Below are 25,734 nucleotides of genomic sequence, written 5' to 3' on the forward strand. Positions count from 1 at the left end.
AGTCTGTCTGAAGCATCAATTTTGTGTGTTTGTGTGTGTGACACCCTTTACTCGAGATAACGAAGTGTTTCATTTAAGTGTAAAATGCCCAAGAGGCGTAACCCAGTTTTTCTCATCTTGTCACCTACACGAAGAAAGACTCTTACTCCAAATAGCAACATCACTAGATTTGACTCTCTCCTTTAAATGGCGACACACAGGTGTATCTGCACAGATTCCAGTAGCTTATTATTATGTAATCTGTTACAAACTATAGTAAACATATAAAACTATACACTCTCTTGGTAATTGATCCATGGAAATTCACATATTTTGAATTTTTATTCAGCTTGGAAAATTCAGTGTGATAATTGTGTACAGTATAGAGTTTGGCCTTTGTTTGACGTACGTAAGTTTCCTTTACGGTGCAACAGATTAGGCAATCAAGTTAATCTTTTGTCTTTAAGATGCTTTTCTCTAAAGATTAATTGTTGCCCTTGCTGACATTCATTTTTGTCAGTTTCGTTTATTTGTTCATGATTTCTCTTTTCTCTTTTCAGTTTGATTTTTATTTTATGTTCTCAGGTTTGTATGAAAGAGCTCCATTGGAGGAACAGCCCTTTGATAATGTCACAGTGTGGATCCAAAGGTTCCCCTATTAATATTAGTCAGATGATTGCATGTGTTGGCCAACAATCAGTTGGTCGGCGTGCCCCCAATGGATTTATTGATCGTAGTCTCCCACACTTTCCTAGGAAATGCAAAACACCATCTGTAAGTGCATATATATATTTTTTATTGCATAAAGAATTAAAGAATGCTTTATTGTCTGATTTCACTCTTTGTTAATGCGAGCAAACTCTCCCCCATGCACCAATGCTTATTTTTCTTTCGTGCTTCTTTCTAGGCTTGCCTAGGCGCCTCCAAGTCCTGTGTATAAACAAAAGAAAAAAACTTTGCGAAGGAGACAAAAATGCCATAGGTTTTTTATTCAATGTAGTCTTCATGTGGGTGTTGTGTGTCACTTCCTTTGTATTTAGACTCTTCATCTCATAATGATAGATGTTTTGAAAATGAGGATGGTTTCCATGTGGATGCAATGGAAGGCTTTAAAAATGAGTCTCATGCTTTATTCATATTTGAGTTATTTAGTTTAAGTTGGTGAAATTCTTAAGAGTTTTTTAGCTTTTGGCCCTAACTCTTTTTTCCCCGTTTTTGGCCCCATTTCCGTTAGTGGACTCACAGTCAGCACAAAACATGTGAAGATCAACTCAACCTTGACTGAGTCAACTGACAGAAGTGGGGCCCAAAACGAATAAATGAAAAAGTTGGGGGGTCTAACACTGAATACACCTAAATCTATATGGTTCGGGTCGGTTTTAAACAAAATTTAACCAAACCGAACTAGTCAGTTCATAGAGATCAAAACTCAAACCGAACTGAGAAAATTCAAAAGCCGGATACAACCGAACCATAAATTTCGGTTCGGATCAGTTTGCCAATCGGTTTTAAGCTTCAAATTTCTTACTGGCTTGGGGTAATGTTGGGCCACATTACTGGCTTGTGGACTGTTAGGCCACGGTTAAGTTGATCAGCTAACCATGTTAAGGCTAATAAACCAAGTTCAAGACCAAGTAAAACGTGGTTGCCCAAGCCCAAATTGATAGAGTTTTTAACAGTATAGTGTCCTACTTGGGTAATATGTGACTAAAAACAAAAACCAAGTTACTGATAAATCTGTGTAAATAATTTAAAGTAACCCTAAATGATAAGTTGATAACCAGCTAGTACCATTATTTGGATCCAACCCACGTTGATTTTAATGGTTCAGAAGAAGCTCTAGTGTTGTCATTGCTTTAACTTGGGTGGCTTGAGGATGTTGGATTAAGTTCTCGTGGTAAAGAAAGTGTTAAAACTCTTTACACATACTAAATCACACTCACATTTCATACTTTCAAACCAAAATGACCCAATTAATACTACATGCATACTATTAACACCAACTTAAAACTCCAATTTGGATCCAATGTATAATTAATCCCAACCCCATGAAGTAAATAATAACCCCACACTAATGAAAATTCCCTTGGTGTTCACTAGGGGTGTGCAAAAAACCGAGGGAACCGACCAAACCGACCGAACCGGACCGACCCGAGTAGTTTTGGTCGGTTATTCATAGCAGAACCGGTTTGGTTCGGTTTAGAAAACTGTAAAACCGACCCTTTCGGCTCGGTCATCGGTTTAAGACATTTGGAAATCGAGAAAACCGACCCGACCCGAAATTTTAAGTTAGGGTTAGCAATAACTTCTATTTATAACCGTTAGATACTAAAATCAATTTTGAGCCCTTGGATCTTGCATAAAAGCAAACTAACCCTAGCTAATAGTTCATTCTCTCTTACTAACTCCTCTTCCTCCCTCACCAAGCCGCCACTACACCAAACCTCACCAAGTGCTCATCTCCTTCTTCCACTCAAACTGACACCTCTTTACGCTTTTATTTTCTTTGAAGATAAAGTTCGGAATGTTCAAGAGAATGGATTTCATGCTACTATTGTTTATGATAATCGAGAGAAGAGGAATTTGGTTTTTTTTTTTTTTTTGAACTCCAAATTTATCTAGAAATTCGAAGTGATGCGTTTAACACAGATGAAGGTACAGATACAAACTGAACACATTGTATAGAAAGTTGCCTGGAATTTCAAAATAATGCATCAGAATGAACAGCCACTGCGTCAGATTGATCTCACTATGATAAGAGTCACGAAAGGATCGAAAATCAACCACCACGCGGCTTACCGTCTAGTGGCATCATGGAGGAGGTCGGTCACTCCGGGGAAACATGAACATACCTCACAACTGATCCCCTGATGAAGCAATTCCTTACAGAGAGCATGTGAGGGTATTTGTCTTGATCAACAACTCTAGTATTCTCAAGCTTAATATTAAGATCAACAGAATGCAAAGTTCCCCTTATTGCCAAATCGTTTTTCAACTCTACTGTCACTTCTCTACCAATTAAATCCTTGAAATATGAGAAGAACAATGTTTCGACCCCCACCTACGTGGCAAACGTTCATTCGTAGGGGTCTCTACTTTATTCATTTAATTGACAGGGCTAAAGCTCAATTCGCAATATCATGGATCAATGTACAAGCCCATTAACTCATGTGTCTAAGGCTGAAGCTTAGCCACATGACTTGCCACTAATGTATGTTGATTTATGTCCAGATTCGTTTCTTATCAAAGAGATAATTATCAGTTGAGAGTTATATTCTATCACAATTACTCAAGCTACAAGAATACTTGAGCTACAAGGATTCTCTACTCTACCTATATAAATACCAAACTATTTTTCATTCAGAACTTCGTTCTTGAGACTTGATCCCATTGATAATTTGGGTACGTAGGCAACCGCAAGGTACAGTCTCATCATTCCCCGATCACCATCATTTTTCTAATTACTTTTCTACGTTCTTCGTCTCTTTTATCAACACTTGATGTTTTGATTATATCTGGTCGAAACATAATTGGCGCCATCTGTGGGGAACCACTCCCGGGGGCTAAGTCTCGCTCATAGAGCAATGACACAAGGATACTGGTGGTCGTACATGCAAAAGGATGCTAAGCGTTTGTCTGAAAAGTGTGTTCCTTGTTAGAAATATGCTAATATGGGAAATCTTTCAAAGAACGGAACTTCATCAATCTTGAGCCCTCGGCGTTTGCAAAGTGGGGTCTTGACATTGTCGGCCCCTCTTCCGAAAGCTCTTGGCGTTGTTCGCTTTTTACTCGTCGCGAATCGATTATTTTACCAAACGGGTCAATTTATGCCTTAGCCCGCATTCATGCTTCCGGATGTTAAAACTTCTTATGGCGAGATATTGTTTGTCGTTTCGGTATTCCAACATCATTGACTTAAACAATGGCAAACAATTTAATTTCAAGAAATTCGACAATTTTGTTCGACTTGAAGATTAATCACAATTTTTCAAGACCGTACCATCCTCAAGCTAATGGACAAGCCGGAAGCTACTAACAAATCCATTCTTGCAATCTTTCGGCGGCGACTTCAACAGCCAAAGGAAATGGGTTAAAGAACTTTCATGCGGTTATGTGGGCTTATCGAACCACACCTAAACATTATTTGGATTTTCTTTGTTTAATCTTGCTTACTGATGCGAGGCGGTCTTGCCTACAGAGTTGATGACACCAATCACACGAACTTCTAACGTGGAATCGAGTCGAATGATCAAGCACTTGCTCAAGCAAAAGCCTTGATAGATGAGACAAGAGATGTTGGTCTTCAATGAGTTAATTAAGTTATCAAAGTCGATATGAAACGAAAATATGATAAGAAAGTTCGACTTAAAGTGTTTGAGAAAGATGACCGGGTACTCTATCGAAAAGACGAGGTTAATAGATTAGGTAAATTTGGAGCTGGGACAGTCCATACATCATAGATCGCCTCTGTCACCAAAAGGATCTTATGTTCTCAGGGATTTAGATGGGAATGTTCTCGATAAGCCGTGGAATGCGTTTTATCTGCGCAAGTTCTATAAGTAGATTTTAGTTGTGTTTTTCCGTTATCCTGGAGAAATAAAATAATACAATATTTAGTTTGTTTCCAGTTCAGGCATGTATTTTCCGTTATTATCTTTGTATTTTTCAAGACTTGGTAATCAATAAAGAAGCAGTTCTTTCACTTCAGTTCCAATGGTATGATTTTGGTTCTAGCGAACCTTATAATCGCTCTGACAAAATCTGATGAAATTACCACGTTTAATTTCGTCAGTCTAAGTTGAACCCTTTTACGCTCGCTTAGTCGTTACTATCACTACAACAAAATTTGGCGAAATTATCATGTTTAATTTTCGATCCTAAGTGAACGCTTTTACGCCGCTTAGTTAGTCGTTACTATCGCTCGGAGCAAAATAACCGAAATTACCACGTTTAATTTCGCCGCCTAAGTTGAACGCTTTTACATTTCGCTTAGTCGTTACTATCGCTACAACAAAATCGACAAAATTACCACGTTTAATATCGTCGGCCTAAGTTGAGCATTTGTTACGCAATTCGTTACTATCGCTACAACAAAATCGGGCGAAATTATCACGTTTAATTCGTCAATCTAAGTTGAACGCTTTTTATTTGCTTAGTCGTTACTATCGCTACAACAAAATCGGCGAAATTACCACGTTTAATATCGTCGGCCTAAGTTGAATTTATTTCGCTTTAGTCGTTACTATCGCTACAACAAAATCTGGCGAAATTATCACGTTTAATTTCGTCAGTCTAAGTTTAACGCTTTTACGCTCGTTTAGTCGTTACTATCACTACAACAAAATCTGGCGAAATTACCACGTTTAATTTTGTTAGTCTAAGTTGAACGCTTTTACGCTCACTTAGTCGTTACTATCACTACAACAAAATCTGGCGAAATTACCACGTTTAATTTCGTTAATCTAAATTGAACGTTTTTACGCTCGCTTAGTCGTTACTATCGCTCCGACAAAATCTGACGAAATTACCACGTTTAATTTTAAGATAAGTCAACGCCGTTATTCATGCCGCTTAGTCGTATTATCGCTACGACAAAATCTGACGAACTTACCACATTTAATTTCGTCAGTCTAAATTGAACGATTTTACGCTCGCTTAATCGGTTATTCGCGCTATGTCAACATCTGATGAAGTTACCCCGTTTCGTTTCGTCAGTTCTGCATCGGAGCATTTTTTCACTCAATCTAATTTTGCAAACTTAAAGTTAGCATTGGGGGCGTTTCATTCTATTTCGTATCATCTATATAAATCAACAACATTGTCAGTTTTCCACAGATATGTTATCTGACATCACAACGATATTTAATTGCAAACACATACTTTATTTTTATTTTCATTACAAGAATTTTTAGCTCTATGATATTACATTCATACAATCACATAATCATTGGTTTGGGAAAAGCCAATGGTTCCTTATCAGTTTTTTGCTTATACAACTCGTACAACTCTTTCCGTTTCAAGCGAAACTATATGCCAGCTTAATTTTTTTTTTTTCTAAGACATTGTTCCGATTTTTCTACGAGAAATTTTTCTAGCAAACAATTTCAATAGCTTCATGCCGATTTTTCTGAGCGAATCTTTCCGAGCGAATTAAACCTTACCAACAGTTTCATTATTTTTTTTTTAAGGCATTGAGCCGATTTTTCCAGGCGAATCTTTTGAGTTAAACTTTCCGACAGCGCTATAAGACATTGAGCTGATCTTTCTCAACGAAACTTCTTTCAGCTTCTTTCATTCTTCTACGACATTAATTGACACCTTGTTACGCAAAACTTTTCTCCGTCGACTCTTTGTGAATATATTTTGCTCGTACTACCGCCGTTTCTTCGTGCGGCAAAAAAATTCGCATTACGTTAACTTTCCGAGCGGATTGAAAATTATCTTCACCTTATTTATTTTTCCAAGGCATTGAGATCATGCGAAACGAAACTTTTATTCGCGGTCTTTTCGTGAATTTCTTTCTCCTGTCGTACCGCCGTTTCTACCTACGACGACAAGAATAAACTTTTCGTCAGTCTTTCAAACTTAACCAAAATTTTACGATAACTGATAAAAAAATACTAACATATCTGTTTCCGACATCGCTTTGTCATATTCTCCGCACTTTTCTCCGTTTTCTTTGTCTTCTTCGACAGGCCAAATTTAATTTTTATCGAAACTCAATAATTTGATCTTAATATCCTAGCCGATCCAATTTGAAGCTGCTCGATCCTGAGCTAGATTATGCCGCAGCCTTGTGTATTCACTATATCTGTCACTTTCTTTCCACCTCACCAAGTCTACGATCGTCATCGCATCTTTTTCTTCTCGATTATCTTTCGCCCGTATAATATGGTCGTTTCTACCTGGAGCGTCAAAAAAAAAAAAAATCGTCAGATCAGTTCTTCCTACCAAAGTCAACAATTATATTAACTAAAAGCAAACAAACCTAAACAATTCCTTGCCACAGGTTCAGTATACTCTAGCATCCATTTTCTAAACATCTCGATTTCTTCTTCGTTCCAAGGTTCATCTTTCTTCTCATAACTGGAAAATGGATTTTTTGGCTTGGTCTGCAAAACTAGAGCCACTTCAATTTAGCATCAGCAGAGTCAGTCTGACTCGTGTGGTTATTTTCTTCTGTATTGTTCCCATTGGAGTCAATATTGCCTCCCAAAGCATGCTTGAGAAGTTCGGCCCTTCCTGTCCCTTATTTGCGCTCAACCTCATCACACAGACTCTTCAACTCTAGTAGATGATAAATCAATCCATTTAGGAACAACTTTGGGAAACAATAATTTGGAGAAAGAGTATCTCAATAAGCATCATGCTAAGCCCACTTCTAATTCTGATGACAAAAAGCCATTGAGTTTTAGACTTCCAGCTAGTTCGGCAGCACCACCAAAGAGTAATTCCCCGAGTGTCTTGAAGGGGCTTACTTCATCTGGTCCTAGTTCTTCTATGTCAGAAAAGCAATGTTAAGCCAATTTTCGGAAGCCGGTCACAGTATTTCAAATCCTACCAAATCAATATCAGATCCTGTTCCAGATACTTTGATCAAACTCATGGAATATGGGAATGACGATGATGACCCTGAAGAAGAATCACAGAAAAGCAATGTTAAGTCTGAAGATTCGGAAGATGATGTGACTTTGTCGTCAAAGTTCCATTTGAAGTCCGGTGCAGGTGCATCTGTTAAGAAGCCATATGATTTTGATGAAGATAAACCTTTATCTTCTAAAATTCAGCAAAATGGCTACTGCTGCTATCTGCATCACCAACGACTGTCGTCAAGTCACCACATCGATCAAGCTCCGAGACTTTACAGTAACCCTCCTGAAAATACTGCCAAAAATCGATACTTAAATATAATTGCAAACGTCCAGTTCTTATCCAGTTATGAAAACAGTCCAGTTCATATTTGACGTACCAATTCTTATCCAGTTATCCAAAACAATTTAACGTACTGTGGGAGACTCGCTGGTTTATCTGTTATCTAATTCTATTATCCTTATCTTCCAATTTCTCTCTTCAACGTGTAAGTCCAATATTCTAGGGGCCCATATTCTAGTCATGTGTCTTTCCTATTCAAGTCCAACTTCTTTTGGACAATAGCGCCATCTCTTTTACAATATGATAGTGAAAGTATATTTTGAGTAGTTTAGCATTTATTTAGCTGTTATTCATTCACGTGTAAATTCCACTTCCATGACTTTGCTGCTTTATACATCGCTCAGACTTTGAAATTTTTTATTTTGTAAACTGAAATTTGTTCAGAGTTACAATACATCTCGAATTAATTTGACCATGGTTAGCAAGAAGTAACAAGCTGCACAGAAGCAACTCTTTTTTTTATTTTTATGCCAATTTGTAGAATCTCGTCAACTTATAAAGAAGTGTCGACTACTCAAACTCAACCAATGAGAACACCAAGATTACCACAAAAAGAAGGTCTTTTAAGATTTGGTTATCGACTTCCAACCGGTTTCTAGTTGCACCATATATACTTCATTTTCGTGAGTGACCAACTTTTTACGGTTCTTAATTTTTCATTTCATACTATTGTTCGCCTAGCTTTTAAAATCATTCTCGCTTTTGTCTACCGCTTTGCAAATCATGTGTTCGTTCTTTTTTTCTTACGATTTTGTTTTTACATTTTTCTTCTCTTTTTTTGCCATATGAACTTTGTTCGCATGTCAAAGAGGGTGATTCAACCCCCCCACCTACGTGGCAAACGCCCATTCGTAGGGTCTCTACTTTATTCATTTAATCGATAGGGGCTAAAGCCCAATTCGCGAATATCATGGATCAATGTCTGATTATTATCTCTACGTGTCTGTCTAAGGTGAACCTTAGCCACATGACTTGCTACTAATGCGTTGATTTATGTCCAGATTCGTTTCTTATCAAAGAGATAATTATCAGTTGAGAGTTATATTCTATCACAATTACTCAAGCTACAAGAATACTTGAGCTACAAGGATTCTCTACTCTACCTATATAAATACCAAACTATTTTTCATTCAGAACTACGTTCTTGAGACTTGATCCCATTGATAATTTGGGTACGTAGTCAACCGCAAGGTACAGTCTCATTATTCCCCCGATCACCATCATTTTTCTAATTATTTTTCTACGTTCTTCGTCTCTTTTATCAACACTTGATGTTTTGATCATATCTGGTCGAAACAAACAACATATTTGGGTTTGATAATAATTTGGAAACCGCTGCTTCAACTAAATCCTTGGTTTATTTGATTAGTTATAACTTTTGGTTTAAATGATTAATGTTTATGCTTTTAAATCTAGTGTAAAAATTTGTATTATTTAATTCAATATGAAAACATTTGTCCATCCCCACTGGTACTGCTACTAAATTGTCGTGTCGGTTCAGTTAATGTCGGGTAAACCGAAAAACTGTTGGTTTGGATCGGGTATCGGTTAGGTGAGAAAATGTCGGGTTGGTTGCGGGTCGGTTAACTCCATCGGGTCGGGTCGGTTCGGTTATTGTATCACATAAACTGATAGGGTCGGTTCGGTGGTCGGTTTTAGCCCAAACTTGACCCAAACCGACCCGTGCACACCCCTAGTGTTCACCGTGATTTTATGAGCATTTCAGCATATTAGTAATCATCGATGCAATGCAAAATCTACCTCTTCCACACTTATACAACGTCGCAACTCATTGCCAAACATGTGAACAAAATAACATTGGCTAGGATTCACCCAAACAAAGTTCTAAAGCTTTATGATGAGCGTATAACATAAGACTCGCTCCATATACGGTTCGGTAAGCGGTTAACCGAGTACTAAAACCGAGAACCAGTTTGAACCTGGCGGTTTTGAAGTTTTAAAACAGTGAACTGAACCGTGTATCAGAAACTGAAAAAACCTGCTGGTTCGGCTCGGTTTTCGGTTTCCAGTGAGCACCCCTACCTAAATCAGTAGGCCAAATGCTAAATAACCCCATTCTTATTTAATCATGAATTGTGATGCTTTATGTTAGTGTTTCTCGCTATTCTTTAATTAGTTTATTGAAACTATTTTCTCTTCATTGTATGATGGAGTCTCATGCATTGAACAATTCAAACCAATGCTCCTCAAACCTATGCTTTCCAAGGTGTTATGCATTGCGAGGCGAGGCGGGGTGGGCAATGGACTGTCCCCAAACGCCTAGGTAGTGCCTAAACGATGCCTGGGCAGTACCTAGATGCCATGCTACAGTATTTTTCTGGGATCCTATGTTCTATAAACTCGAAATCACAGAACATTTTACAGTAAATTCATGAAATCAATTGGACATATTAGGTATCCTGCTTTTGTTTTATTTAGGTTTGAAGTGGAATCTAGTTTTTAAGGAAAACAAATATAGGATATGATAAGGCAAGGTATGCTAGGCGGTCCCTTGAAAAGGCAAGGCTACTTGCCAAAACAAAAGCGTCTAGGCGGTGCCTAATCGCTTAGGTGTCGCCTATGACAACATGGGTATGGAAATTGTCTTAATGCATGCTACTCTATTTTATGCAATCTTAAATATCATAGATTTTGAATTATTCTCTTTAAAATCATGTAAAAGTTATGGTACATATTTTCAGGCAAAAGGCTTTGTTGCTAATTCATTCTACTCTGGTTTGACGGCCACTGTGTTTTCCACTGAGTTTTTCTTTCATACAATGGGTGGGTGTGAAGGTCTCGTTGATACCGCGGTATGAGTTATATCTTTTCCCTTTGCCATTTTATGGTGTACCCATTTATCATTTTCTGTTTTACACATCTTATTTCATTTCACTCACATTATTCTTTATTTCCCAACGAGGCTTTCTTCCCTATATTTCAATTTTATTGGGAAAACTTATCACTAGTATTCTCTCCGTGTACCTTTCGTTGCACTTGATTTGTTTGTCTAGTAGTACACAGGTTGAAGAGTGATCAATGTTTCTTGCTAAATAAAATTATGATTTGTGTTTTGTTGAAGTAATTTATATTCTTTTTGGTTATATGTAAATCCACGGATGTACTTCTCAGTGATTTTTTAAGAAAACTAGCATTTCAATATGATTTTGAACATAAGATGGTGTTGCACTTGCTGATTGCTGATTAGCTACTTGTTCCTCTTCCTCTTTCTGTATATCTTCCGTTCCATCTCTGTTTGTGTGTTTCTCCCCCCACCCCACACCCACCCATATTCTTGATGGCTATGTGAGGATACATGTTTGAGCAGTACCCATAGTGTATCCTGTACCTGTACCAGAATCTTTACCAGTTGACACTGGTGCAATGGGTAAACTACAGTATCCGTGCATCATACCCATGGAGCTATAATGGATTTAATCATGTTTGGTTGATCAAGAGATTACTTGTCTTTTATGCTGTGTTCGTTCGCTTGGAACTCGAGTCATTGAATATCATTAAGTTTTTTTCCCATGCAAGGAATATTTGGTTGGACGTGTTTTCTTTTCATATTTTATAATCTTGTCAACTTTTGCTGAACAGATAGAAAATCATTGCCTTTTATTTTATTTGCAATTTGCAATAGCATCATAAATTTCGTGTTTTCCATCTATACTCTATTTTATACACATCACTGGTCAAGTTGGTGTTTACGGATCTTCAATTCTTCATTATTTCGGCCCTGCTTTCTTTGCCTGTGTTGTTGTCTCTGTTACTCCAAATCAACAGTAAATGGCTGATTGAGTGAGAGTTCTTCTTGCATCCCCTTCATAGTGCTATAATACTCACGAAGAGGCCGATCACCTTCTTTTGTCTTAAATATAGACTCAAGCAAATCATAAATGCGAGAAATATTGTTTTCCTAAGAGTACATCTCTTTCACTGATGACCAGATCTGTTTGGTTGTTGGTAGAAAATAAACTAGACATTAGTAAGGACTTTTGGTTCCATACTATTCCATAATCATGTTAGAACTTATTGACATATATGAGTGTCCCCGAGCCTACTCTAATATATTAATAGAATTGACTATTCACATAAGTTCGAACTTATGGAGAAATTGACAATTTAACATGGTATCGGAGCCTCTGGTTTTTGAAAGGTCTCGGGTTCAACTCCTGCCAAGTGAAGATGTCCAGTCATTCTACCTGTGTATTTCCAGTTCAACTCCTGCCAGGTGAAGATGTCCAGTTCTTCTACTTGTGTCTTTCCAGCGTATCCCGCTGAGGGGGAGTATTGACATATATGAGTGTCTCCGAGCCTACTCTAATATATTAATAGAATTGACCATTCACATAAGTTCGAACTTATGGAGAAATTAGCAATTTAACAGAACTATGGAGTTGGAAGCTTGCCAATCATCATATGTAGGATCACCAAAATTGGAATGATTATCAGTAACAAATTTGGAATTTTTCTTCGCACGGATAAAATGTGTCCAACCGCTTAACTCCACATCAAAAATTATTACCATTCAATCGAATATTAGTATTGGGCTTACCAAGATCGTCATTCACGTAATAGATGGGCAGCTTTGAATCTGTTTCAGGTCCCGAATTGTCACCCGTTGCCGGTCAAATCGGTTATAAACCAAAATAAATTGAGTACGGAAGATGGATGTCAAACAGACTTGAGAGCAAATTCTCAACTGATTGCACGAGTCACTCTACTGTAATTTGTCAAAACTGGCAACTCACACAAAGGGCAGCAAACACCCACAGCAATTTCAAAGAACAATTGAAGATTATTCTCACACACCAACAGACAACATTCAAATTGGTCAGTGCATCACAACATTCAGCACAACTATAACAGAAAACGAATCACAAAAACTAAATGCACCTTCATCAACAATGATAATGGCGAGCCCGCAACTTCAGTTCAACACGAACCTTGTTTTAATCCATTAAGGATTCAACACATACACACTTAAGCAACTAGGGAAAGAACTTGTTTCCCTATACCCACCAAATCAGCACCCTTCTTTTTTGGTAAAATCAAAGAAACAAAAAAATTAAGAAGAAGAAGAGGAGTGGAAGACAAGGATTAATACTCTTATACCAAGTCAAGAATCTAGGGTATAAATGATTGTATGGAGAGAAGAAACGGAGGTTGGTTTTAGCGTATTTTACAAGCCAATTATCTCGACCTTGTATGCTGATGAGTGTTCTTAAGGTTTGCAAATGTTGATAAATGGAGAAAATGAAAGGGAAATTCTTCTGGTTTTGCCAACTAGGACGGCGTATTCTTTTGAATCATAGATGTACTTGATACTTGTCTGACCTTGCTCTATTTTATTATCTTCAGTTTTTAATCATTCTCAAGTTTGTTATTTAAGTGACCATCGAATTGAAATTAACTGTATTGTGGTTACTACAGGTGAAAACTGCTGACACTGGGTACATGTCACGTAGATTAATTAAAGCCTTGGAAGACCTATCAGTTCAATATGATTATACTGTCCATAATGCTAGTGGTGGGGTAGTTCAATTTCTTTATGGAGATGATGGCATGGATCCAGCAAAAATGGAAGGGAAGGACGGCATACCTTTGAATTTGGAAAGACTTTACATGAAAATTAGGGTCAGTTGTTAGCTTCCACTTTTTGTCTGATAGCTAAATCAGCTCGTGGATGTTCACTGTTTTTCTTTGTTGTTGTCATCAAATTTACAGGCTACATGTCCTGCTAATGCGCATGAGAATTTGTCTCCTTCAGAAGCTTTAAAGAAAGTCTATGAGAGATTCAAAAAACCTGATATAAGTCTTGATGGGGCTAATAAATTCAAAAATTCATTGCGGGATTTTTTTGAAGGAGTAACTGATTCATTAAAGAAGACAAGGAAGTTTCTTGATCTTGATGAAAATAATGTTGAGAAGAATGATCCTAGTTTTCTTGAAAAGATTGCTGCGAATGTATCTGGTATTTCATTGAAGCAGCTAGAGGTAAATTATGTTATACTGTTGAACTGAACTCTTGGATTTAAATACCTAAACAACAATTGAAGTGTTTTTTGATGAACAACCAGCAAAGAGTTTAACCGATAATACAACCTTTCCCTGTTATTATTTATAAGTATAGAAAGGTCAAAGTGATGCTTCTCTTAACTATATCTTCTCCTCCAGTTGGTACTACATAGAACAAAAGTTTAAATGCTTCAAGAATTGTAGTTTTGGGGTTTTATATCCCTTGTTAATGCAGTTGTGTAAATTATTGCATTATCGATCAGATCTAGTATCTTGTTCCATATACTTTCCTAATGATCCTGCACTGCATTCCGTAGAGCAGTATCACATCTTTTTTTTTGTTTGTCCCCTACTCCCCTTATATATATGCATCACACATGGGTGGAAGATTGTTAGGAAACCAGTCTGTTTAATGTGTTTAGGACTCGTATTAGGACTTATCCTATTTCGGCTAGTAAAAGGGTAAGGAGGGTTGTTTCTATCTGTATCTTAGTATATTACCCGTGTCAAGGCAAGGATTCTAAGTGATTATTAAGCAGTCACTTTGGAAATTAGAAGATTAAGATGGTTGATCCCTGATCAAAGGATCAAGGTAGTTCAAACATTTATTGGTGAAAAGCCATTTCTTGCCCTCTGCAGCTGCATGTCTTGTGACAATGACAACTTCCTATCTTACCTTATTTGTTTTTGTGCCCATGCTGTAACAGCTGCACATTCTTTGCATTTGTGCACCTGTTATCGTTGTATTTTAAATAGGGTTAACGAGTATTACCCCCCCCCCAAAAAAAAATAGAACCAAAAAAATGGTCAAAGTGGGTTGACCATGTTTCTTTTGTGTGTATTTGGGGAGGCGGAGACCCTAATTTCCCATCTAGTGGGGGGAAATCCTAATTGGCTCACCTAGTGGGGGGTAATACTCGTTAACCCTTTTAAATACTGATGGATGCAATCACTCAAAATATCAAAATATAAACCACTACATGGTATCTTTTACTGCAAGCAACTCCTCTCCCTGTGTGCTGCCAATGTCGTGCCTCCTAGACACCCAAGCAAGAGCAGCCCTTGCCTGCCACTTTTGCAAATCAGTGTGCTCATAAGAGTTGCTCCACTAGCTCTTTTACCCCTGCCATATGCTTGGAGATGGTAGTTGATGGTGTTTGAAAGCTTTCTAATAAGGGGGGAGTGTTGAAAGTTATTTTGGACGCTGCTTCCCCTCGATTGATTGGACACTTCACTGCTTTGAAACTATGATTATGTGGATTGGATGCAGATCAGTCATTGTTCTTGTTGATCAAGCTCTTCCTTTATTCGTTGGCCCGGTCTTGAGCTATCTCTAAATGAAAGGAATTTGTTTTTGGAGCTACTGAGGCCTATGTGCCTGGGACCTTGTTGGAGCTACATAGGTCACAAAGACTAAACCTTTGTTATCGTTTGTTGACTTTGTTGTTGCGGGTGCAATCGAGGATGTTGCTTGCGGTTGGAGCTTGGTGTTAAAATTATCCTTGTATTTGTGATTTTGCCTAAGGGGGAGATGGTATCTATGTATTTTGTTCAGTTACGCAATGTAATTTGAAACCTGAGTATGTATTTTTCGGCTTGTGGAGGAGTGTCGAGTAATATGAGAAGTAGTACGCTAAAGTATGGGTATAGTCCGATATTGAGTAGGTAGCAGTCGTAGCATGTATACTCTCCTTATATTAGGAGAGTCAGTGCAGTCCCCATTTAAAAATTGTTGGTTGAATAAAGTTTAAGCCATTTTTGAATTTAACTCTTGATAACCTTTGGCTGAGGTTACTTCTCTGGTTGTGTTCTTGTTGTTAAGGTTCACAATAGTCGATTTACTTATGTGCTACTACGATTTCAGAATTCTCCAAGGCTTGTGGTACTAAAGAGGTTGTTATTGCATAATCCATGTTATCATCTTAGAGGTGTAATGGTGAAGCATTTAAGGTTGTGTGTAAGCCTCAAAATATTGTTGTTTCTTGAAGTATTTAATAGAGGTTTGTTTTGGTAAAGAGAGGCTCAATTTGCTTTCATACTTATCTATGATTGTAGGGTTTGGGATTATGCATCATGGTTTCTTAGCTGGATAAGACTTGTACTTAAGTTTAAGGTGGTCAATTGGTGAGTTCCATTGCGCACTTGAGCCTAGCCACATTATAGGACCTATGGAAAATCTTTGGCGTGGGTGTTCTTCATTTGTTTGTGGTACTTGGTTGAGGATATTTGCTCCATAATTGATTTCCTTGCACTTGTAATTAGTTATTTAAGCTTCTTTTGCTAGTAATCTAAAGGTTTGTATGTTTCTTGTTTTTGGTTTAGTGAAACCGGTAGGGGTCTGCCTTAACCCTAAAAGTTACTTAAAATATTTATTGAAATTCTGACGGTCTTTGACAGACATGTACATATGGGTTAGGCTACCCTGACATTTTATTTTGACTTCCACAACTTAAAGGTGACATATGTATGGGTCAGGCTATCTTGGCAACTTATTTTGACATCCACAACCTAAAAGTGGACTTGCACATTGAGCTAGGGGGTGAGTTTTGGTGGAGAATATCTCCCTACCATGGACAGCATCTCCACCAAAACTCCGCTCCATTGTGGGCCGTTAAACTACTATTGAACTTGAACCCAACTTTTGGCAAGGTTAGGCATGTTCATATGACCTGATTTGTTTTTTCTTTCTTTTTTGGTGATCTCCATGATATGGAGGACATATTCCCAGACAAACAGCTCTTGGTTCAATGTGCAGGTTGTGGATGTCAAAATAAGGTGTTAAAATAAGATGTCAAGTTTGTCTGTATATATATAATTGATAAAATGGAACATGGGATAATTATAATCTTCTGCAATTTCTAGAATTTTTGTATTGTTACTCTTGTTAAAGAAATCTTGAATATGGTATATGTTTATTAGTTGTCATATCTATACGTGTGTCGTCCCTTAAAGAGTTAGACTATTACAGCCAATATTTTTCTCCGTCTATTTTTGGTTATCTACTGTTAAGTTGTTTCATATTGGAAATAGTAGCACATAATCCTTTGAAATCTAATGCTAAATCATTCTCTACATTCTCTTGTCTTATATGGACTGACAAAATGACTCTTTACTTTTACATTATAGGTTTTCTTAGATACTTGCATTGATCGTTACCATCTGAAAAGAATTGAAGCAGGAGCTCCAATTGGAGTTATTGGAGCTCAAAGCATTGGAGAACCTGGGACCCAGATGACATTAAAAACTTTTCACTTTGCTGGAGTTGCTAGCATGAGTATCCTTTATGTTGGTTGGCTTTCGTTGTAACATATGCTCATCTCTTTTTCCTTGAATGGTTTGTCCTAATTGATCCTATCATCGTTTCCTTTTTCACTCAAAAATTGACTTCTGAGTTTTAATATGATTAGTTGTTTTGATATATTTTTCTTTTCTTTGCTAAAATTAACTGTATCAATAGCAAAAGGTAGAAGATTTGAAAAAAAATGAAATAACTTACAAAGTTGATAGAAGAGAACGATTGCTAAACATGCCATTTCCAAGTGCATCAATAACCCATAGTAAGTGAATCACTGAATCCTTCATGTTCCACTATATGCAAGAAATATGGTTTGTATGATCACCATTCTGAATTGCCCTTAGGTAAGCCTGCACCTGTTTGTGCATAGGAGTCGGCAACAGTTCTTGCATATGAGTTAGCACCCATATTTTCTCCGGGAACATGAGAAGTTAATGAATTCAACTTTGTTCTTAACCCTATTCCATTCAGTCTTCCAATACTCCTGGTTCTTTAGGAAACTGCTCACAGCCGCCACAGAATCTGATTTAACCCTGATTTAAGTATTTAACATCATATAATTGACCTTAAGCCATGTTTTGGCCACAAGACTAACCTTGTAGAAAGCATCTTTATACTACACAATCTCTTTGCGAACCCGATCAGTATTATTATTATTATTATTTTAATTTGTTTTTGTTACTCAATTCAAAATATCGATTTGGATTCTGTATTTGTGTTAGAGTTCTGATCCAGAGTACGTGTCAAGTATGTGGAACCCCAGACATATGATTAGTGCTCCAATCATTAGATATATACGTTTTTCATATTTTGTTTTGATACAAAAGTGATCAGTTATTTACTTTCCTCTATTTATGAAATATGTTTAGGGACATAGTTGCTAATTGCTGACAGTGTATATCTATGATTATACGAACAAAATTCATTTTGAAGGCCTCAAGCTTATTATATGATAAAGCTATTTTACATCTTGCATTTGAGAAGAGAGAATATTGAAGTAATCTTTTTACAATATGTTTTTTTTTTTTTTTTTTTTAAAACTGTCAAATTCACTTTGTATTCATAGAAAGATAATAAATGTTACAGTGTTTAAGGGTCTAAGTAGCAAGGAGCTACTCGACCACACTCAACCTCCACAAAACCCCAATTTAGCAATTACAAAAGCTCGCTCATCTCGCTAGCCCATCCTAATTCCACATGAAATCAACAAATTTTACACCCATAAACAATGGAGTAGCATGTCCCCATTCAAATAGGAGTTCCTTGATTTCCCCTACCAACTTGTGCATCTCCCTTTCCTTTTGTTAGAAAATCCTCATACTTCTTTCTTTCCATAGTGTCTATACAATGGCATTTGGTAGAAGACCAACTAGCCATTTGGCTTTGTTAGAGAGTGGACCCGTGATAATACTCTTGCGCAATGCCTCTTTAATATTTGATGGTGGCACCCAAGCAATATTGAAAGATGCATTCGTTGGACTGACATCCTCGAGTCAGGTGCTCCACCCTTTGGTTTTGAATTTGTGAACTCTAGCATCCGTCAATTTGAATGTCTTTTGACACATTTTTTCCTACTAATTTTTCTAGTTAAGGATAATCTTTTAATTTGTTAACATATAAAGTAGAAGATCTAAGGGCTATGGTTTCCTTATTTCACTAAGAGTTACACCATTTATATCAATGAAATATCTATTTACCAATTAAAAAAAAAAAAAAAAAACCGTTGTGTTTGGTTCATATAGCATACTGTCTTTTTGATTTTCTTTATTGAGTGAAATGATAGTGGGAAAGTGTCAAAGAAAACCTATGTGTTGATATATGTAAGACGAAGCAACACTGTACTTGGTTCCAAATTTTATTCTCGTAAGTTTATTAGTTGAGTTTGACCTTCTCTCAGTCCTCTCACTCATCTTTATATATGATGTCGTGGAATGGGCATATTATCCACTTAATGAATGTGTAAAACCGTAAAAGAAGGATCACAAACTATATTACTGGCTATCTTGTACATGAATAGCCACGATAATTTTGGAAAGAATAGTTGAACATTATTATCCTTTGTTTTGTCTCCTTTCTATTGTATAACATGACATTTTGACTATTTGTATTCACTGAAAATGTATTTTGTCTCCCACAAAATGAATTTAGAAATGTTTCCATTTGTTACCTGCTTGGCTTTGCCTGAATGTGAGGGGTTTCGTTGGGATACACAAGCAAAATCTGTCACTTAGTATCCCTTAAGAACTATGCGTAAATCGTAAACTAGAGTGTAAAGTATACCAATTTGGAACAGAGTTGAGACATTTTCCCTCGTTTGCTGATAGTACTGGTTGGGGTACTGATGAGAATTTTATAAGGCAAATTAACCAATTGGTTTTAAGGCTTTAAGGTTGGAAGATAGGCATTGACATTTCTCTCCCACAATTCATGGATGACACCGTTGTCGTCGAGGGGAGTTAGGTTGTTAAGTAAGACACCTCGCGACTTGTTACTTTTATTTATAATTTTTTGGTTTGACTTTTTCCTTGAGATCACTTCTTCTAAAAATGTTTTTTGTGGGAATAATAATTTGGGTACTCGACTGGGTGGATATCTCGTCTATTTTTGAAAATTCTTTGGCGCAAATTGTTTGAGATCATATCGAGAGATTTGATAGAAACCTAGTGGGTTGAAGAGGTTGGTATGCTTTTGAAGAGTGGTTCTTTCCCTTATTAAGAGCTTCCTTCTAAGTTTTAGAAGTTATTTTCTCTTATCCTAGTTTATTTGAGTGTTTGACCATTATGTTATTCACTGTCGTGAGGAATTTTATGTGTGAAGCGTTTGTGGAACCCCAACATAAATGAATACCTTCTATAAAATGTACAACAAAAGGGGCGTAGGGCTGCAATGATCATATGTAAAGAACTAGGTACTAGAAAACTGGGTACGAGATGTGGCGGAATAGGAGTACAATCAGATGCTGGTATGGAATAGGAGGTTGATAAAACATACTACCCAATGTGTTTAAATCTCATTGTTGTAGGGTCTGGAGGTTTACTTGCTCAAACTTGTACACTAAGCCTACTAAGATTGGGATTCTATAATCAATTTTCTCATCTGCATTTAGGATTTTATCTAAAAACAACCTCCCTCTCTCTGGGGAATCCAAAAACATCATAGTGTCTTGATACTGGAAAGTTTTAAATGGTTTAGAAGCTGCCAACGCCTGCTATGCTTAATCAAAATCAGAATATTTAGCTATCAATTATATAAGGAGCATGTTGTTTTACTCTTTGGTTGGACCTATCGTAGGAAGACTAGGAACTTAATGCTTTGTCTTTGGAATTACTCGTTCTGTTTATAGGTACCTCAAGTCCTGTTTATGTATATTGTTTCATTGTCTATTAGATTTTGTCTTTGCTGTCTAAGATCTACATTATTTACTTCTAAAATATATAATAAAGCAAAATTTGAATATACTTTTGTGGACTTTCATGAAACTTGTGAGATGGAAGTTGATGAATCTACTTTTCTTTTCTTTTTCTTTTGAACTAGTGAAATTAGGCAGCAGCTGACATTAGTCCGTATAATAGAGGCAGGGAATGCACCGTGTGGGGCGTTTCTTTAATGATTAGTTACCTTGGGTAAGTATTCGGAATTTGTATCCTATCCATGTCAACCTTATCTGCAATAGCATGCCAATCAGCTTGTGTTTGAGAATATAGGACTTCTTGTCATATCAACATACCTGATAGTCTGTATTTTCTTTTCTTGAGATTTATAATCGATATTGGATATCATGTTCTACTGTTTGAGACCCAAATTCATACCTTTGTTCTCAATAGGGAGAAGAGGATGTTCCCTTGTATAAGAATCATGGGGCTTCTCCACTCATTGCCAATTGGTTTTGAGTTGGATACCCAAATTTAATATGGTATCAAAGCGAACTATTCTATGGCCCGAAATACCCATGTACTTTACATCACATATGTGTGTTTTTTTAAAAAAGCGTCCATGTGTTTGGCTCAAGATACGCGACGCCCCAAATACCCATGTACTTTACATCACTCACTAAAATGTGTCCACATGTTTGGCTCAAGATACGTCACACATTAGGGGGCGTCGTGAGATCTATTATCCCATATCGGGTATCTGAAGCCATGCGCCCATGCATATAATACATAAATCTCGGGGACGAGCCACTTATTGCCAATTGATTTTGAGCTGGGTGCCCAGATTTAATGTCTTTTTAGCATGGATATGTATGTAAATACATAATACATGCTGCTTTTGTTTCCTACCGCATTAGAGTCCTAGCCCTTGAATTATATGCCAAATTTAGTGAACATTGATGCATTTTGTTCTGCTTTACCTAAGTACAAGATGTGTTTAATCTCTTCCCAAAAAATGGAACTGGAGTGTTGTGGAAGTGGTCATGTTAGATTTTGTTTAAATACAACTTATGTTACATGGACTTACAATTTTTTTTAAATAATCCGTATCAGATACGTATCTAATGGGGAACAATTAGATTTAGAAGATAGGATATGGAAATCCTTAATAGAAGAATTGAACGAAGGAGATTGAAGAGTTTAGACGAATAAGAAATTAAGATTGAAGGAGATGAAGAATAATTGGAGAAGGAAAATATTAGACTTGAGATAATTTTGATAATTGATCTGATTGAATAATTGAATACCTAAAACAACTAACATTGGCCTCCTTATATAAATAAGCCAAACTTGATAATCAAGAAACCTAGACTTCTAAATCTAATTAAACCCAACGTAAGAAACTACTAAATCAACTTAATAATTCTACTAATAGAAATACCTAAAAGTGAACGTTCTCATCCTACATCAGTATCTATGTATCCGTTTTGGTCACACAATTAGGAAGATCTCTAACTGAGTCTATTTATGAAAAGAGAAGCGAAGTTTGCTTTGCCTTGAATGAACGATTCTTTCTTAAGATGATGTCGATCAAAACATGGACCAAAAACTGACATAAATGGTATAAAATATATCTCGATTCCGTGTTTGACACTTCATATTCGTTTCGGGTATGGACACACATAACCGTATCAATGTAACTTAGAATACAACAGTTTTGCTTTTAAGATGGAGTCATTAGAAATCTCAATATTAACTTTAAAAGCTAATTTGCACAAACTTACTATCTATTAATATATTTAATAAGTTATAACGTTAAATTAACTGTAAAGTGAATGCCTTGCATCTACCTTACTTAGTTTCGTAACTGGCACCCTTCAAGCTGGTGGTGCATGGCCACTGGCAGGGTTGAACTGGGATTTTCTCAAGGGTAAGCAGAAATTCAATGGCAAGTCGGCAACCTTAATAAACCTGTTTATATCAAATAATCATGATGAAGGGTGGATAAAGATATAAAAGCGCCCAGTCATATTTATCTTTGTTTGCCAATTTTTAGTTACAATTTCAAATTCACGATAGATAGATTTGTCCTTATATTGTATATAATGTTATATCCCTATTGCGATAGATATTTGAATTGACTAACTGTATACAAAAGCCAATAAGTTGTTGATGGATTGAGGATCTGAGTAAAATCAAGTCTTGATAGATCATAAAACGGATCACTTTGTATTGCTATTATCCACTTCATCTGTTTTCAATGGAAATATGAACTCAATTTGCTAATGTCATCAAATATAACTAGAGGTGTTCACAAAAACCGAAAAACCGACAGACCGAATTGAACCGGCCCGAACCGGTCATTTTTTTCGGTTTACTACATGTCCGGTTCGGTTTTCGATTCCTAATTGTAAAACCGACTTCATTTGGTTTGGCTCACAGTTTTTGCCCCTGGTTAACCGAACCGAACCAATAGCTGTACACTAGTAATAATTGTTATAAACCCTTAGATCTTTAAGTTAATTTATGACCATTGATTTTGAATGGACTATCTAACTTAAGCCACCAAACCCTAGCTCTCTCAACCAGCCGCATGTGCCTCTTTTATTCTCTCCTCTCTTATATTCTCATCTCCAAAGTTCAAACTAACAACCACTTCAACAAAATATCAGTGACCCTTTCCAAGATAACAACCAATCAACCACTACCTCTCACCTTCTTCTTTTCTAGTTTAATTTCTAATTTTCTATCAAGGATCGTTGTTCACCGTGAGAAGAATGAACACTGGTTATAGATCAATCGATTGAGAGATCTCACAAATATGTTTTCTGTAAATTAAAGTCAAATGATATCAATTTTCATGTTGGGTTTGATATTCTTTCTATTCATATCTCAAATCTAATTGATTCAATAGATCAAAATTAGTTATCTTATTTGGTATAATTGGTTATTTCCCTTCTTAATGTTGCTGTTTTATAAATGCCTGAACCGATAAACCGATTTAAGTTGGAATAGTTGGACTTTAAGTCAATAGATTCGGTTTTAAACCGAACCGAATCGATTTTATAGTTCGGTTAGAACTTAGTTTTCTTCCGATGCGGTTCGGTTACGGTTTGAAAAGTTAGAAACCGACTCTTGTGATTCAGTTCATATATTTGGACTAAATCGACCCGAACCGAACCGTGGACAGCCATAGTAGAGATGCCATCTTTGTAAAAGATTTATATATTGTCATTATTGTGGAGGAAGACAAGATATATGGTATGTATTTAATATAATACTAGATTAGATTTCTATATTGTGCATATACCTTGAACAAAACAAGATTCTATATATGATTAGGAAAATTTCACACTGGGAAGGAAGAAAACTAGCTTCACGGCTGATATAATAGCAAAACATGCATGGTACTAGTTTAACTATTTTCGAACAATGTTGGTCTGAATGCAAACCACCATGTAATTGGGAGGAGTCTGATATGGTGTACCTGAGTACGTTTGGCAACTTAAAGTGGAAACTAATTAGGAATAGGATGGAGTTGGAAACTATTGGAATGGAATCCACTATAATAAAATTTGATTCAAATTTACGAAATGTGTGTTTGACAAACTTTCATAATTCAATTCCTATTTAGATTTTTGTATTTGAAACACAATGAATATGTTGTCTACGATTGTATGGGATTACCATAGGTCTGTTTGTATGGGATTACCATAGGTCTGTGGAAGACTTCATAAAAGGATTTGGAGTATGTTTAGAATTCAATTCTATTGGATTCTAGGCCTCCCAAGGAGGCTAAAAGTGGGTGGTCTACTAAGAATTTTATTTAATTGAGCTTGAATGTTGGTAGTTACATCCACTGTAGCAACACCAAAAGAGATGTATAGTGTACATTTCCTTTCATTAACACAATTTTGGACCTTATTACGGGAAATAAATTTTTGAAAAAAAATAGTGTTGAATGTTTTTTTTTTTAATAATAATTATTTTAATGTTTCTTATCTAACAGGTGGGCATCGTAGTAGGTCCTAGCATTTTGGGTCCTATCACTGGAAACAAACAATTACGAACAATTTTCGTCGAGCCAAGTTTCGCTACATTAGATCTATATTCAGCTTTGGGAATAATTTTCCAAATCTTCTTGATTGGAGTGAAGATGAACCCCAGGATGATATCAAGGACAGGAAGAAAAGCAATAATAACTTGCATTTTGGTAATTTTACTTCCAGCGATACTCTCTACAGCATGTGCTACTCTTTTCTCATCAATATTCAGTCAGCACGTAAACAAAACGCTATACTATCATCTTATAATGGTTGGAGTTGCAGAATCCATTCCGGCTTTCCCTTCCATTGCTAGTTATCTTTCTGAGCTTAATATTTTCAACACGGAGTTCAGCCAGTTAGCCTTAAGTTCTTCATTGATCAGTGGTATATTGTATATATCAGTAATGACAATTTTTCTGACCCATCAACAAAATCCAAGCATCCTAAATATAGCTATATATGGGTGTCTCACTATAGCCATAGTAGTTGTGGTAGTTATGTTTGCATTGCGGCCAGTGATAAATTGGATGATTAATCGGATACCAGATGGAAAGACAGCGCAGGAGGGATATCTGTTTGTGGTGTTTGCAGCGGTAGTATTGTTAGCATATTTTTCTATACTTCTCGACCTTGATATTATGTTTGGGCCATTCATTTTTGGGCTGATGATACCACCTGGGCCACCTCTAGGATCAGCCCTTGTTAATAGGCTTGAACTTTTCAATAAATGGTTGATCATGCCAATTTTCTACACACACGAATGGGATGGCGATGAATGTATATCTGATCGACTTATCTACCGCTCTCATTGTTGGAATGGTTGTTCTCGTTAGTTGCACTGGAAAGTTCTTAGGAGCATTTTTACCTGCTCTTTACTACAACATGTCGTCCAAGGATGCTATTTTACTTGGCCTCACGATGAACGCCCAAGGCTTTACGGATCTTTCCTTTTTTCAAGTATTGACGGCCGTTCAGGTATAATATATTACAGGAAATCATGCTCCATATATAATACCTCTTATTGTTGGCTTAATGTGTTTATGTTCATGTAACTACGACTACTGGTTCATTTTTTTTTTTTGTTTTTGTT

The 25,734-nt window shown here is 36.6% G+C and overlaps 1 protein-coding gene and 1 long non-coding RNA gene across 2 annotated transcripts in view; one reads left to right on the forward strand and one right to left on the reverse strand.

The window, feature by feature from the left end:
• LOC147497632 (DNA-directed RNA polymerase III subunit 1-like) overlaps positions 1-25,734 on the forward strand; it is a 58,109-nt gene that overhangs the window by 26,100 nt on the left and 6,275 nt on the right. The window contains 7 exon segments of the mRNA XM_086562951.1: positions 565-753; positions 10,614-10,724; positions 13,348-13,551; positions 13,642-13,911; positions 17,059-17,221; positions 20,762-20,850; positions 24,608-25,619. Of these exon segments, the coding sequence (XP_086419077.1) occupies positions 565-753; positions 10,614-10,724; positions 13,348-13,551; positions 13,642-13,911; positions 17,059-17,221; positions 20,762-20,781 (957 nt within the window). The 3' untranslated portion in view covers positions 20,782-20,850; positions 24,608-25,619.
• LOC147497633 (uncharacterized) lies at positions 5,788-8,085 on the reverse strand. The gene is made up of 3 exons (XR_015195196.1): positions 6,968-8,085; positions 6,605-6,884; positions 5,788-6,524 (listed from the first exon to the last, which is right to left on the reverse strand). It is a non-coding gene; the product is annotated as an uncharacterized LOC147497633 (long non-coding RNA).

This window comes from Coptis chinensis, chromosome 5 (genome assembly GCF_015680905.1).
Source record: "Coptis chinensis isolate HL-2020 chromosome 5, ASM1568090v1, whole genome shotgun sequence".
NCBI classification, from domain to species: domain Eukaryota; kingdom Viridiplantae; phylum Streptophyta; class Magnoliopsida; order Ranunculales; family Ranunculaceae; genus Coptis; species Coptis chinensis.